Source organism: Bufo gargarizans, chromosome 6 (assembly GCF_014858855.1).
Source record: "Bufo gargarizans isolate SCDJY-AF-19 chromosome 6, ASM1485885v1, whole genome shotgun sequence".
In the NCBI taxonomy this organism is placed as follows: Eukaryota; Metazoa; Chordata; class Amphibia; order Anura; family Bufonidae; genus Bufo; species Bufo gargarizans.
Window position 1 is genome coordinate 360,723,960 of NC_058085.1, and position 15,665 is coordinate 360,739,624.

The 15,665-nt window shown below is 39.4% G+C and overlaps 1 protein-coding gene across 1 annotated transcript in view; it reads left to right on the forward strand.

The window, feature by feature from the left end:
* The window catches only part of LOC122942223 (deleted in malignant brain tumors 1 protein-like), a 485,901-nt gene that overhangs the window by 11,831 nt on the left and 458,405 nt on the right, over nt 1-15,665 (forward strand). The window contains exons 3-6 of the mRNA XM_044299724.1: nt 655-972; nt 4,461-4,778; nt 8,736-8,744; nt 13,769-14,086. Of these exons, the coding sequence (XP_044155659.1) occupies nt 655-972; nt 4,461-4,778; nt 8,736-8,744; nt 13,769-14,086 (963 nt within the window). The remainder of the gene's footprint in view (nt 1-654; nt 973-4,460; nt 4,779-8,735; nt 8,745-13,768; nt 14,087-15,665) is intronic.

The following is a 15,665-nucleotide window of genomic DNA, read 5'->3' on the forward strand; positions in this document are numbered from 1 at the left end:
ACTGAATCAACCCCAAATCTTTTTAGGTTTAATTCAGACGAATCTTGTAAAATGGCGCCCAGCGCATAAGCAATCAATAGTGTTCTGTCACCACCAGGCAGGACGTAATTGCAGTCAGTTGCGGCCAAGCAATAACCGCAGTTTGTGGGAGCCATGATAAAAATAGATACAGTTACACCTGATACTGTATCAGAACAAGGGGATGGACAAGGGAAAATAAAAAAATCTTTAAAAAGTAACAAAACGAGATAGGAGCCTTTTATTTTTTTTAAAAATCTGTGCTTTAGAGGACTAGAAGGGGTTATATACCAATTTTCAGGGCAATTTTTGCTTTGGTTCGGAATGAATAGATTCAGAACCGAACCAAACATTTTGATAAATTCGGTGAATCCGAAACAAACAGAATCTTGGAAGATTTGCTTATCTCTAGTTAATATTTTAAGTACTATTCATGCTATGCATTTGTTTTTTTTACTTGTGACCCAGTGTATTTTTTGTGATGTGTTGCATTTAATGTAGAGGTGTTTTACTGGCCAAAAAACACAACTTCCCCTTCAAATGAACAATAGAGATAACGCCTCACCTTATGTTCACAAACTGTACATTTAGTGTGAATTTCACATTTTTTTCCTATATACTTTTTTTTTTAACTAGATCCAACCATGGATTTGAGGCTTGTAAATGGAAGAGGTCGGTGTGACGGTCGTGTAGAAATCCTCTATAATGGAGCATGGGGAACTGTGTGCGATGACGAATGGGATATTAAGGATGCGCAAGTTGTATGTCAGCAGATAGGTTGCGGTAATGCTCTTGCGTTTAACCAGAGTGCAGCGTTTGGTCAAGGACAAGGACTGATTATATTGGATGATGTACAATGTAATGGCAATGAAAGTTTCTTGTGGGATTGTCCGCACAGAGGGCTTACATCACATGACTGTGGACACTCTGAAGATGCTGGAGTCATCTGCTCAGGTACAGTCTGATGGTGGGAATCCTAATGTTTAAATGGTATTGCTTTGTACATTATGGATATATACATAATATATATATATCTACATAATATAATTTAGGAAACCATTCATTTAAATTGAGGGTGCCCTGCCTACATATTTACATCTCTAGGCAGACCCTTACAGATCACATTTTATAGTACTTGTTATTGCCCTGCTATTTAAAGGGCTTCTGTCAGCAGATCTGTTTAAATATATGCAAATGAGTCTCTAGGAGCAGTGGGGGCGTTGCCTTTACTCCTTCAGGTTCTTCTCCCTCTGCAACTGCCACGCCCTCAGCACTTATTGACAGGGCCAGACATGATGTTTACACCGCCTAGTGCTGTCAATTAAAGGGTCAGAAGGCATGGCAATTGCAGAGACAGCAGAGCCTCAAGGAGTAAAGGCAACGCCCCTGTTGCTCCCAGAGGCTCATTTACAAATATTCAAACATGTTTTTTCTAAAAAATGCGGGCACATATGAACATGGGGCCAACATAGATGCCTTGAGCTGCCAAGTGCACATGTAACAGGTCAGCCAGTGTCATAGGTACAAATCTGCTGACAGGTGCGTTTTTACATTGAGAAGCTCAATTACAGCTCGTTATAATGTTTCCATAAATCATTAATAACTTTTTTTCTTTTTGATGGGTGATCACATACAAAACTAATTTTAACAGAAACTTTTACATTTTTATACTTTTTATTTTGTATTAATTAAAACATTTTATTTAGTTAATCTTTTTTATACTTTGATATTCATAACATGCTTTTGCATAGATGTCAAAGTACAGGCAGAACATTTTCAACCCGTAAACGGGGCTGCATAAGAGAAATCTATTTTAAAGGAAGGGGATTGGAGATAACTTGGATTCCACTTATTTAATCCATACTGTAGATGCTAAGTGGATTTACAGCGGAAGAAGGATCCTCCTATAAGTACATTAACTCTACCGCAACTTGGCAGTAGGGTGCTGATGGGTTTCCATTGCTTCAAAATGCCTAATAAAGGTGAACAGACATGCTACAGTACCTTGATAAGCCTTTTATGATCTTCTTAGTAGGTTGCTTACATGTAACAATGTCAAGTTCACTTCCTCTAAAAAAAAGTTAACATTTTTAAAAGTTTAAATTTTTATTACTAAAAAAATTCTAAGTAAAAAAATAAGAATTGCATTGTTACAAAGAAAAAAAGTTTTTTTCTTTCACAATAAACCTGTAGAATAAAGCAAGCCTGTTATTTATATGTCATACTAAGAAACGTAAAAATAAATCCCTACTCCAAAAAAACTATGAAAATAATTAATAGCTCCCCCGATTCTAAAAAATAAAATAAATTGATTACTTCATTATCATTATGTATCAGCATGTTTTATTGTATTCATATATATTCAAATACTGAGGCACTCTACATTTCCAAATTAATAATTCTATACTGAGGAGCATAGTGCCAAAGTTCCCCGTGAAGATTGAAGATTATTTATTATTTTCAAAACAGATAATGTAAAGTATGGAAAATAGATTGTATTTATTTGATTAACTATAATTTAATAATATGCACAAATTATAAATATATATATATATATATATATATATACACACACATACAATGTATATATATATATATATATACATACATACATATATATATATATTATAAATCATCTAATTACATTATTATTTTAATATATTATTCTTTACAAATTCTAGTTTTATAATAATGTGTCTGATGCACAATAAGTCTATGTATACCAGAACAGATTAAGTATAAATGGCCCAGCAGATGAACTAGATAAACGTGCCCATCTATTAGATCGCCTGTTGACAATGATTGTAATGCACAGTAAGTCTATGTTTACCATAACAGATTAAGTATAAATGTCGCAGCAGATGAACTAGGTAAACATTCCTATATATTAGACTGCCTATTGAGACTAATTCTGATGCACAGTAAGTCTATATATAACAGAACAGATTAAGTATGAATGGCACAACAGTGGAACAAGATGCACAGGGAAATTACACAGAGCCTGCACTGTCCCTGCAGTCTCCACAAGCGCTCCCTATGCTTCACCTAATGTGTTTGAAAACTCTCCCTACGATCTCCCTACACTGTCCCTGCACTATCCATATCCAAAATTGAACAGTTAAAAGCTTTGTTTAAACACTGTCCCTACCACCTATCACATCTCTCCCTATGATGACTTCACTGTAAAATGGCAGAGACAGGACAGAATGAGGCTTTTTATAGGGTTGTGACATCACAGGGCTTCTGCTGATTGGCTAATCTGTTTTTATCTTCTATTTATTGAACTTGTTTATCGGGGCGACCATCTTGCCTTAACAGCATTTAAAAAGCATTAAGAAAATGTATTTACGGCAGCCCCATGAGCCATATACACAATGGTCAGGAGGGGACCCTATCACAGACATGCTCTGGGACCTGTGCAGAGGTCATTGTACAAGGAAAGAATAGATAAGCTCTTACAATCACACATTGTGAATGGTGGATCCTGTCTTATCTATACACAAAGATGATATCATTTCAGACAGGATTAGAATAAGTTAACTGCAGTAAAGTGATCTGTATAAACCAAGAAATGGCGCCAATTATTAGACATAATGGCCAGTGTGAAAACTGAAGGATTTTATATTTTTTGTTTAAATATATGGAATACATGGAAAATTGAAAACAACATCAAAAAGCACATTTTCTGATGACACATTCCCTTTAACTTGTAAGCAAGTCTGAAAAAGTGATGATTGGTTACTATTAGAGATGAACGAACCCATTCCCAGTTTCAGATATTTTTTAGGTTCTGAATCAACCCCAAATCTTTTTAGGTTTAATTCAGTAAACAAAATCTTGTAAAATGGCGCCCAGCGCATAAGCAATCAATAGTGTTCTGTCACCACCAGGCATGACGTAATTGCAGTCAGTTGCGACCAAGCAATAACCGCAGTTTGTGGGAGCCATGATAAAAGTAGATTCAGTTACTCCTGAAACTGTATCAGAACGAGGGGATGGACAAGGGAAAATGAAATAATTCTTTAAAAAGTAACAAAACGAGATAGGAGCCTTTTATTAAAAAAAATCTGTGCTTTGGAGGACTAGAGGAGGTTACATACCAATTTTCAGGGCAATTTTAGCTTTGGTTCGGAATGAATAGATTCAGAACCGAACCAAACATTTTGATGAATTCGGTGAATCCGAAATGAACAGAATCTTGGAAGATTCGCTCATCTCTAGTTAATATTTTCAGTACCTTTAATGCTATGCATTTGTTTTTTTTACTTGTGACCCAGTGTGTTTCTTTGTGATGTGTTGCATTTAATGTAGAGGTGTTTTATTGGCCAAAAAACACAACTTCCCCTTCAAATAAACGTTAGAGATAAAGCCTTACCTTATGTTCACAAACTGTACATTTAGTGTGAATTTCAAATTTTTTTCCTATATTTTTTTTTAACTAGCTTCACGCATGGATTTAAGGCTGGTAAATGGAAGAGGTCGGTGTGACGGTCGTGTAGAAATCCTCTATAATGGAGCATGGGGAACTGTGTGTGATGACCACTGGGATATTAAGGATGCGCAAGTTGTTTGTCAGCAGATAGGTTGCGGTAATGCTCTTGCGTTTAATCATAATGCAGCGTTTGGTCAAGGACAAGGACTGATTATATTGGATGATGTACAATGTAATGGCAATGAAAGTTTCTTGTGGGACTGTCCACACGGAGGGCTTACATCACATAACTGTGGACACCATGAAGATGCTGGAGTCATCTGCTCAGGTACAGTCTGATAGTTGAAATCCTAATGTTTAAATGGTATTGCTTTGTACATTATGGACATATAGTATAGTTTTACAAAATTTACATTTATCTACATGATATAATTTAGCAAACCATTCATTTAAATTGAGGGTGCCCTGCCTGCATATTTACATCTGTAGGCAGACCCTTACAGATCACATTTTATAGTACTTGTAATTGCCCTGCTATTTAAAGGGCATCTGTCAGCAGATCTGTTTAAATATATGCAAATGAGTCTCTAGGAGCATTGGGGGCGTTGCCTTTACTCCTAGAGGTTCTTCTCCCTCTGCAACTGCCACGTCCTCAGAACTTATTGACAGGGCCAGACATGATGTTTACACCGCCTAGTGCTGTCAATTAAAGTGCAGAAGGCATGGCAATTGCAGAGACAGCAGAGCCTCAAAGAGTAAAGGCAACGCCCCGTTGCTCCCAGAGGCTCATTTACAAATATTCAAACATCTTTTTTCTAAAAAATGCGGGCACATATGAACATGGGGCCAACACAGATGCCTTGAGCTGCCAAGTGCACATGTAACAGGTCAGCCAGTGTCATAGGTACAAATCTGCTGACAGATGCCCTTTAACATTGAGAAGCTCAATTACAGCTCGGTATAATGTTTCCATAAATCATTAATAACTTTTTTTCTTTTTGAAGAGTGATCACATACAAAACTAAATTTAACAGAAACTTTTACATTTTTATACTTTTTATTTTGTATTAATTAAAACATTTTATTTAGTTAATCTTTTTTATACTTTTTTTTAAATTCAACTTATTCTTTATTAAATTTCTCAGAATCAACACAGAGAGTACAATGTACACAGACAATACAGTGGAAGAGAGGAACATAATACATGTACAAATTCATCCTCACATATGAGGCCCTGAATATATGAACTGGTTAACATTTTACCATATTACATTAATTGTCATTAGAGCTAACCTGTATAAGAAACCCAGAGTATACCAAAGAGGGTTACACATCTTCCTCCTTCCGTAAGTAACAAGTCCGCGCCAATCTATCCCCCCTTCCCACCCCCACGGCTGTCACAGGCACGGCGGGAGCTCCCGCCACCATTCCAGTCTAATTCTGCTCATGCCCAATGCGTCATAGGTCCCATCATTCTACGAATGTAGTCCCATCCGGGCTGTCCCGGTTGTCTTCAATTATCAGTTCCACTCCAGCCACTCTCCCCCATCTGTCTACAACGTCTGTCCCCTTTAAATTTCATCTCCTCAAATTCCCCGACTCTGTACATTAATCTTTCCCACTCTGCTAGGATCGGGGCCCTATCTGTGACCCAATTCCTAAGAATCAATACTTTGGCTACCAAAAATCCCTGCAACCATTGCCTCTGGAAACTCTTCAATACACTGGACTTGAGCTCTAGAGGGATTATCCCTAGTATAACAAATTTAAACGTCAGAGGTCGATTATTTTCCTTTAGTAGCTCCATGCCCTGTAATATACTTTGCCAGAAATTTTTTATAGCCTGACAGCTCCATAACATATGGATATATCCAGCCGCAGGGCAAAGGCATTTCAAACAACAGAATTATTGTTCTTTGTTCCCATACATTTTGGACAGCAGACCCGGAGTGATATATAGCCGATGTATTATTTTGAATTGTGTCAACCGGTGCTGACACGAAAGAGAAGCTGTCTTAATATTTTTATATGCCTCCCGCCACTGTAAAAGGTTCCCCGCATCCAAATCCGCTTCCTATTTAACAACACTCTTAAATTTAAGAACAGTACTTAATTCCTTTCTAAATCTAATATAAATTTGTGAGACCCTAACTTTCTTACCATATGAGTTATAGCAGAAACATAACAGTGTCTGGATAGTTGGTGTTTGTGAAAAAAAAAATCGCATATATTCGAGTGCGTGTTTAAGTTAAGTGTATCGATAGTGATTTAGTGCCGTAATGGGTGTCTCGTGAAAAATTTCCCCTATAGGTTTTAATTTACCAAAACTACAAATATGTGACAACATTGTAATCCCTCTTCGTGTCTATATATTATTGTCATTTAGAGCAAGAAATTCGCTCAGGAAGGGATTATGTCATAGCGGAGTAAATTCCTGGGCATGCGTAATATGCAAGATGGATTTAATCTTGTTCCACATCCTGTGTAACATTGAACTTATCGGGCACCCACCTTCAAGTCCAGTTTCCAATTAACTAAAAATATTCAAGATAGGGCGCGTCTGTTGTTTGGCAAGGTATGGTAACAACATACCGTATCCCGCATTAATGCACCATTGCAATTGAGAGGCGAGATAGTAGCCTTGAAAATATGGCAAACCAAGACCGCCCTCAATTTCCGTCAAAGACAGGTATCGTAGCTTAATGCGGACCCTTTTCCTGGCCCATATCAGATCGTTGATCAGTCTGTCAATCCAATTGAAAAAAACATCATCGATCCATATGGGGCAGGGACCAATCGCATACAATATCCAGGGCAACAATATCATTTTGGTCAATGCCATTCTGTTGATCTGTGGAAGAGGGAGTTTCTGCCAAACCCTAATCTTCTCTTTTACTTTGTTTATCAGAGGGGTGATGTTTAATTTGTTATAGTCCCTTACTGAACTGCCTATCTTTATCCCCAAATATACCAAGTGGTCCAATGGAGATATTACTTTTACTTTCAACACATTTTTTGGGGGTGAACGATTCAGAGGAAAGAGGACGGATTTAGACCAGTTTATCTCATATCCAGCCACCTGGCTAAACTTATCTATAATTTGCATGACACATGGAACACTTCTCAAACCATCATTTAGATACAGCAGTACATCGTCCGCGTACAGACTGATCTTATCCTCTGCTCCCCTTCCTCCAAATCCCACAATTCCCTCATCGGCTCTAATCCTGCAGGCCAGGGGTTCCATAAAAATTGCAAAGAGTAATGGAGAGAGTGGACAGCCCTGTCTAGTACCTCGTTGTAAGCTAATAGCAGGGGAGATTACTTCGATTATATTAATTCTGGCCAGTGGGCCATTATATAGCATTTTGACCCATTTAACAACATTTTCCCCCAAATTCATCCTGTACATAGTCCGCCAAAGAAAGGGCCACTCCACCCTGTCGAGGGCCTTAGCGGCATCCAAAGACAGGATGGAGTGGTCCTCTCCCCCCACAATCTGTACGTTCAGAAAGGCCCGCCGTAAGTTTGTCTGTATTTGGCGTCCAGGGATGAATCCCGTCTGATCTATATGTATTAGCCCTGCGATTACTTTTTTCAGTCTGTTTGCGAGAACTTTAGCAACAATTTTATAATCCGTATTGAGTAATGATATAGGTCGATAAGACTCGACTATATTACCGTCCTTCCCTTTCTTCAAGATAAATGTAATAGTTGCTTCCATTAAGGATGGGGGTAGTTTCCCGATAATACCGGATTCATTCAGTACCTCCAGTAGCCTAGGTAACAGGGTCTCCGCATGGCTCTTATATATACCAAACGGAAGACCATCTGAACCGGGGGCCGAGGACCCCTGAATTCCCAGTATAACCTCCCGTAGCTCCTCTAAGAGAATAGGGGAGTTCAGCAGAGTCGAGTCTGGATTAGAAAGTGCCGGAATTTTAATTTGTTCCAAAAAGTCATCTATGGGGGAGTCTATATCGTTTACCTCAGTGCGATATAAGTTGTTGAAATATTTTACAAATTCTCCCTCAATTTCCAATGGTTTATCTAGTTTACGGCCATCGCAAGTTAAGATCTGTCTGATCCCTGGCTTGGTCTTTTGATTGGATATTATAGAAGCCAGTAGTTTTCCTGGGGTCCCTGCCTCACAGAACTGGTGATATCCTTGAAAGAACAGTTTGTTCTGGGCCTTTTTTGTCATAAGTTTTATATAACTGTCATTGGCAATTTTGAGCATGTCCCGCGTATTGACGTAGTTATTTATGCTAATCCTGCCTTCTAGATATCGTACGTTTTCTTCCAATCTTTTTTCCTCTTTGAAAAACTCTGTTCTTTTAGATTTAAATTATACCGTAATATAACCCGCGGAGATATGCCTTCATTGCATCCCACACAAAATGAATGTGGGTGGTGCCGATGTTTTCTCGCCAAAATTGAGTCAACTCCCTGTTTATTTTCTCTTGGTCCTTTATAATAGTTAACCAGTGGGGGTTCAATCTAAAGGGTCTAACACTGGTGGGTTGTCCACCTATTTTAAGGGCCAAGCATATGGGTGAGTGATCTGAGATGCCGTGGATCTCATATTTCATTTTGGCAATTAGAGCAGACATCTCACTATTAGCCAGGGCAATGTCAATTCTGGACATGGCACTGTATGTCTTGCTAAAACAAGAGAAAATCTGCTTGTTCCCATACAGTGCCCGCCAGACGTCCACTAACCCTGTTTCCTCACAAAAGTCTCGCAGTAGTGATTGTTTTCTCTGGTTGTGTTTTACTGTGTTAGATATTCTGTCTAAGTCAGGGTTTAGTACGCAGTTAAAGTCCCCGGTTACCAGCACCGGGCACCGATCTTTACTATAGACAAACGTGACCAAATGGTTCAGGACTCTCATAGCAAAGGGAGGGGGGATATACACAAAGGCCAATATACAATTTCGGCCATTCCATCGACCATAGAGATAGATGTATCTCCCATCGGCATTGATCTGTTGTTCCAAGGGGACGAAGTCCACATTTCTGTGTACATATACACTGACCCCGCGGGAGTATAATGAGAAGCTGGAGTGGAACTGGTGTCCCGCCCATTTTTTTGTTAAGTAAGCGGAGATCTCAGGGGCTGCGTGGGTTTCCAATAGCGCAATTATTGAGGGAAGATGTCAAGAAATCAAGCCGAAAACTATTACCCGCTTTATTGTGTCCCCAAGCCCTCGTACATTCCATGTTAGGACTCTATCATTCATTACGGCTTAAAATAGTCAAAGAGCTCTCCCCAGCCGCCCAGTGAAAGCCGTGGCCATACCCCAGCAGTACCCCTTACCCAGCACCCTCCCACCCCCCAACATGCCCACCCGTCCCCACCCCCCACCCCTTTCCCCCAACCTGGTTCATTAGTGAGTATCACTCTGTCAACCTTCTATGTTACGCCCATCCGCCGCCCCTCCAACCAGCCCCCCATCTCATCAGCCTATATGAAAATGTCTGTTTCTATTTCTCTACTGAATCCAGCCATTCCAAGGCATCTACAGCTTTCTTGAAGAACATAACTGTGTCCCTGTACACCACTCTTAGTTTGGCAGGGTACATCATGGAGTATTTGATGTTAAGCGCACGCATTCTTTTCTTAATGTCATAATATTCTCTTCGCTTGTTTTGCGTGTCTCTAGAGAAATCAGGGTATATCTGTATCTTATTCCCATTGTATTCTATCTCCTGAACCTCTCTCTTACGCCGGAGCACCCTCGAGTATTTTAATCAAGAAGGGGCGGGGGGGGGTCCGCCGACAGTTTTTTTTTTAAAGGGGATCCTATGGGCACGCTCCACACAGAGCATGCCTGAGTCCCCGCCGGCACCCATAGCCTGTACTAGCCATTGTTGTATAAATCCCGCAGCGCTTTCACCCTCCACCCCTTCCGGAAAACCCACTATCCTCAAGTTGTTCCGGCGTGCTCTGTCCTCCAGATCTGTCAATTTCATATTGACCCGCTGGTTCTCCCTCTCTAAGTTATCAATTGTCTTAGCCATCAATGCCTGTTCTGTTTTTACCTCCGCCAGGCCGGTTTCTACATGTTTAATGCTCAGTCTAATTTTATTCATGTCGTCTCTTATCAAAGTGATGTCGGTCTGTAAGGCCTTGACTGTAGTGGCGATGTCTATGACTAATTCCTTAGTGGTCTGCACTACCCCTAGTATGTTCACCAACTTATTATCTATAGTGTCTAATCTATCTATATCGGGTTCCAACGACTTAAGGGCCGGGGTCTCCACCTGCAACGGGAGATCTATCGATCCCGCAGCTGTCGCTGTAATTTTTTTCCCACCCCTATGCTTTGACACTGGTGATTTCAAGTACTTTTCCATTCTTGCCTATGGGCTACTCCTGGTCCCAGCTTTAGGTGACCCAGTGCCCACGGATTTCCTATTGTATTTTGGTGGCATACTGTTGGGTACTGAGTTATCCCAACAGATAGCGTTGTCTCAAACTGCCAAAATCAATAGGAAACAGATCTTTTTTATACTTTGATGTCATAACATGCTTTTGCATAGATGTCAAAGTACAGGCAGAACATTTTCAACCCGTAAAGGGGGCTGCATAAGAGAAATCTATTTTTAAAGGAAGGGGATTGGAGATAACTTGGATTCCACTTATTTAATCCATACTGTAGATGCTAAGTGGATTTACAGCGGAAGAAGGATCCACCTATAAGTACATTAACTCTACCGCAACTTGGCAGTATGGTGCTGATGGGTTTCCATTGCTTCAAAATGCCTAATAAAGGTGAACAGACAAGCTACAGTACATTGATGAGCCATGTATGATCTTCTTAATAGGTTGCTTGCAAGTAACAATGTCAAGTTCACTTCCTCAAAAAAAAGTTAAAATTTTAAAAAATGTTAACATTTTTATAACTAAAAAAATTCAAAGTAAAAAAGATAAGAATTGCATCGTTACAAAGAAAAAAAAGTTTTATTCTTTCACAATGAACCTGTAGAATAAAACAAGCCTGTTATTTATATGTCATACTAAGAAACGTAAAAATAAATCCCCTTCCCCCCAAAAAATATGAAAACAATTAATAGCTCCCCCGATTAAAAAAAAATTAAATAAATTGATTACTTCATTATCATTATGTAGCAGCATGTTTTATTGTATTCATATATATTCAAATACTGAGGAACTCTCCATTTCCAAATTAAGAATTCTATACTGAGGAGCATAGAGCCAAAGTTTCCCGTGAAGATTGAAGATTATTTATTATTTTCCAAACAGATAATGTAAAGTATGGAAAATAGATTGTATTTATTTGATTAACTATAATTTAATAATATACACAAATTATACATATATATATATATATATATATATATATGTACAGTGTATATATATATATATTTATATATATATTATAAATCATCTAATTACATTATTATTTTCATATATTATTCTTTACAAATTCTAGTTTCATAATAATGTGTCTGATGCACAATAAGTCTATGTATACCAGAACAGATTAAGTATAAATGGCTCAGCAGATGAACTAGATAAACGTGCCCATCTATTAGATTGCCTGTTGACAATGATTCTAATGCACAGTAAGTCTATGTGTACCAGAACAGATTAAGTATAAATGTTGCAGCAGATGAACTAGGTAAACATTCCTATATATTAGACTGCCTGTTGAGACTAAGTTGAGGCACTGTAAGTCTATATATAACAGAACCGATTAAGTATGAATGGCACAACAGTGGAACAAGATGCACAGGGAAATGACACAGAGCCTTCACTGTCCCTGAAATCTCCACAAGCGCTCCCTATGCTTCACCTAATGTGTTTGAAAACTCTCCCTACGATCTCCCTACACTGTCCCTGCACTGTCCATATCCAAAATCTTACAGTTAAAAGCTTTGTTAAACACTGTCCCTACCACCCATCACGTCTCTCCCTATGATAAGTTCACTGTAAAATGCCAGAGACAGGGCAGAATGAGGCTTTTTATAGGGCTGTGACATCATAGGGCTAATCTGTTTTTATTTTCTATTTGCTGAACATGTTTATGTGGGCGGCCATCTTGCCTGAGCTGTTCTTAACAGCATTTAAAAAGCATTAAGAAAATTTCTTTACGGCAGCCCCATGGTTTATATACACAATGGTCAGGAGGGGACCTTATCACAGACATGCTCTGTGACCTGTGCAGAGGTCATTGTACAAGGAAAAAATAGATAAGCTCTTACAATCACACATTGTGAATAATGGATCCTGTCTTATCTATATACAGAGGTGATATCATTTCAGGCAGGATTAGAATAAGTTAACTGCAGTAAAGTGATCTGTATAAACCAAGAAATGGCGCTAATTATTAGACATAATGGCCAGTGTGAAAACTGAAGGATTTTATCTTTTTTGTTTAAATATATGGAATACATGGAAATTGAAAACAACATAAAAAAAATCATTTTCTGATGACACATTCCCTTTAACTTGTAAGCAAGTCTGAAAAAGTGATGATTGGTTACTATTAAAGATTAACTAATCCATTTGCAGATTCAGAGGTTTTTATAGGTACTGAATCAACCCCAAATATTTTTTGGTTCAATTCAGACGAATCTTGTAAAATGGCGCCCAGCGCATAAGCAATCAATAGTGTTCTGTCACCACCAGGCAGGAGGTAATTGCAGTATCACAGAGAAACCATTAATTCTAAAACTTGACTTTTAATCTATTCAATTAAAATATTTTGACCCTTTTGATGCAGAAATAAACAGTAAGGAGGTAATTGCAGTCAGTTGCGGGCATGCAATAACCAAAGTTTGTGGAAGCAATGATAAAAGTAGATACAGTTACACCTGACACTGTTTTAGAACGTAGGTATGGACAAGGGAAAATGAAAAAATTCTTAAAAAAGTAACAAAACGAGATAGGAACATTTTTTTTTTTTTTAAATAGCTTTAGAGGACTACAGTGGGTCATATACCAATTTCCAGGGCAATTGGAGCAACTTTGGTTGGGAACGAATAGCTTCGGAACCGAACCAAACTTTTTGATATATTCGGTGAATCCGAAACGAACAGAATCTTGTAAGATTCGCTCATCTCTAGTTACTATGTTCAATACTCTTCAGTCTGCATTTGTTTTTTTTTACTTGTGAACCAATGTGTTATTTGTGAATTGTTGCATTTAATGTAGAGGTGTTTTACTGGCCAAAAAACACAACTTCCCCTTCAAATGAATGTCATTGATATAGCCTCACCTTATGTTCACAAACTGTACATTTAGTCAGAACCTCACTTTTTTCCTATATATATATTTTTTTTAACTAGCTTCAACCATGGCTTTGAGGCTTGTAAATGGAAGAGGTCGGTGTGACGGTCGTGTAGAAATCCTCTATAATGGAGCATGGGGAACTGTGTGTGATGACCACTGGGATATTATGGATGCGCAAGTTGTTTGTCAGCAGATAGGTTGCGGTAATGCTCTTGCATTTAATCATAATGCAGCATTTGGTCAAGGACAAGGACTGATTATATTGGATGATGTAGAATGTAATGGCAATGAAAGTTTCTTGTGGGACTGTCCACACGGAGGGCTTACATCACATAACTGTGGACACGAAGAAGATGCTGGAGTCATCTGCTCAGGTACAGTCTGATGGTTGGAAACCTAATGTTTAAATGGTATTGCTTTGTACATTATGGATATATAGTATAGATTTTCAAAATTTACATTCATCTACATAATATAATATTAGCAAACCATTAATTTAAATTGAGGTGCCCTGCCTGCATATTTACATCTGTAGGCAGACCCTTACAGATCATATTTTATAGCACTTGTAATTGCCCTGCTATTTAAAGGGCATCTGTCAGCAGATCTGTTTAAATATATGCAATTGAGTCTCTAGGAGGAGTGGGGGTATTGCCTTTACTCCTTCAGGTTCTGCTCCCTCTGCTCCACAACGGAGCCCCAAACGCTGCAGGCGTCTCGGCGCCTGTTTAAACAGTCTCTCCCCTCCAGTGGTCGTACTACACCTTGTCGTGGGGCAGGTTCGTCCAAGTTCATGCAAGTTAGACAGGCCACGGTTCAGCCTGGACAAGGGATTGGCTCCGGCCACAGGATCCCTTGTTTTGGTCCTTCTCTGCGCTTGCATCAGTTGTGCAATCTTTGTTAGACTGGGCGGACAACAGAGCTCATCCCGACCCTCTGATCAGCCTCCCGTACAGCTTCCTGCAGAGAGACAGGAGACCGCACTTCATCAGCCCCCACAGTTAGTGAACACTATACCTATATTCACACACTCTGTGTGTATCAGGAAGACCACACCCACCGAGCATAGTGAAGGATTAACTCCTTCACTACATGACTAGGGCCAGAGAAAACCAACCTGCCCGGATCAGTGTAGACGGACACCAACAATCAAAAACCATCTGTTGAGAACAGGGGTATGGCATTTCCTCTCCCCCGTCAACGCGTGGTGGTCCATGGGGAACAGACATCTACCCTGCTCTTTGCCTGTTCCCAGTAAGAGCCGGCCCAGACCACTGTGTGAACAGCACTCACTGCTGACAAAACACAAAAGACCCGGCTCTTACTCCACCGGGGCCACGACCCCCGGTGGCACATATCTTCCATCCACTACCACTCCAGAAACTCCCTACAGTATGTATTCACCCCCTTTGTTAAGAAGCCCATGAAATGATCTGGTGCAACCAATTACCTTTAGAAGTCACATAATTAGTGAAATGATGTCACCTGTGTGCAATCTAAGTGTCACATGATCTGTCATTACAAATACACACATTTTTGGAAAGGCCCCAAAGGCTGCAACACCAAAGCAAGAGGCATCACTAACCAAACACTGCCATGAAGACCAAGGAACTCTCCAAACAAGAAAGGAACAATGTTGTTGAGAAGTACAAGTCAGGGTTAGGTTCTAAAAAAATATCCAACTCTTTGATGATCCCCAGGAGCACCATCAAATTTATCATAACCAAATGGAAAGAACATGGCACAACAGGAAACCTGCCAAGAGACGGTTGCCCACCAAAACTCACAGACCGGGCAAGGAGGACATTAATCCGAGAGGCAGCACAGAGACCTAAGGTAACCCTGGAGGAGCTGCAGAGTTCCACATCAGAGACTGGAGTATCTGTACATAGGACGACAATAAGCCGTTCGCTCCATTGAGTTGGGCTTTATGGCAGAGTGGCCATTACTTTC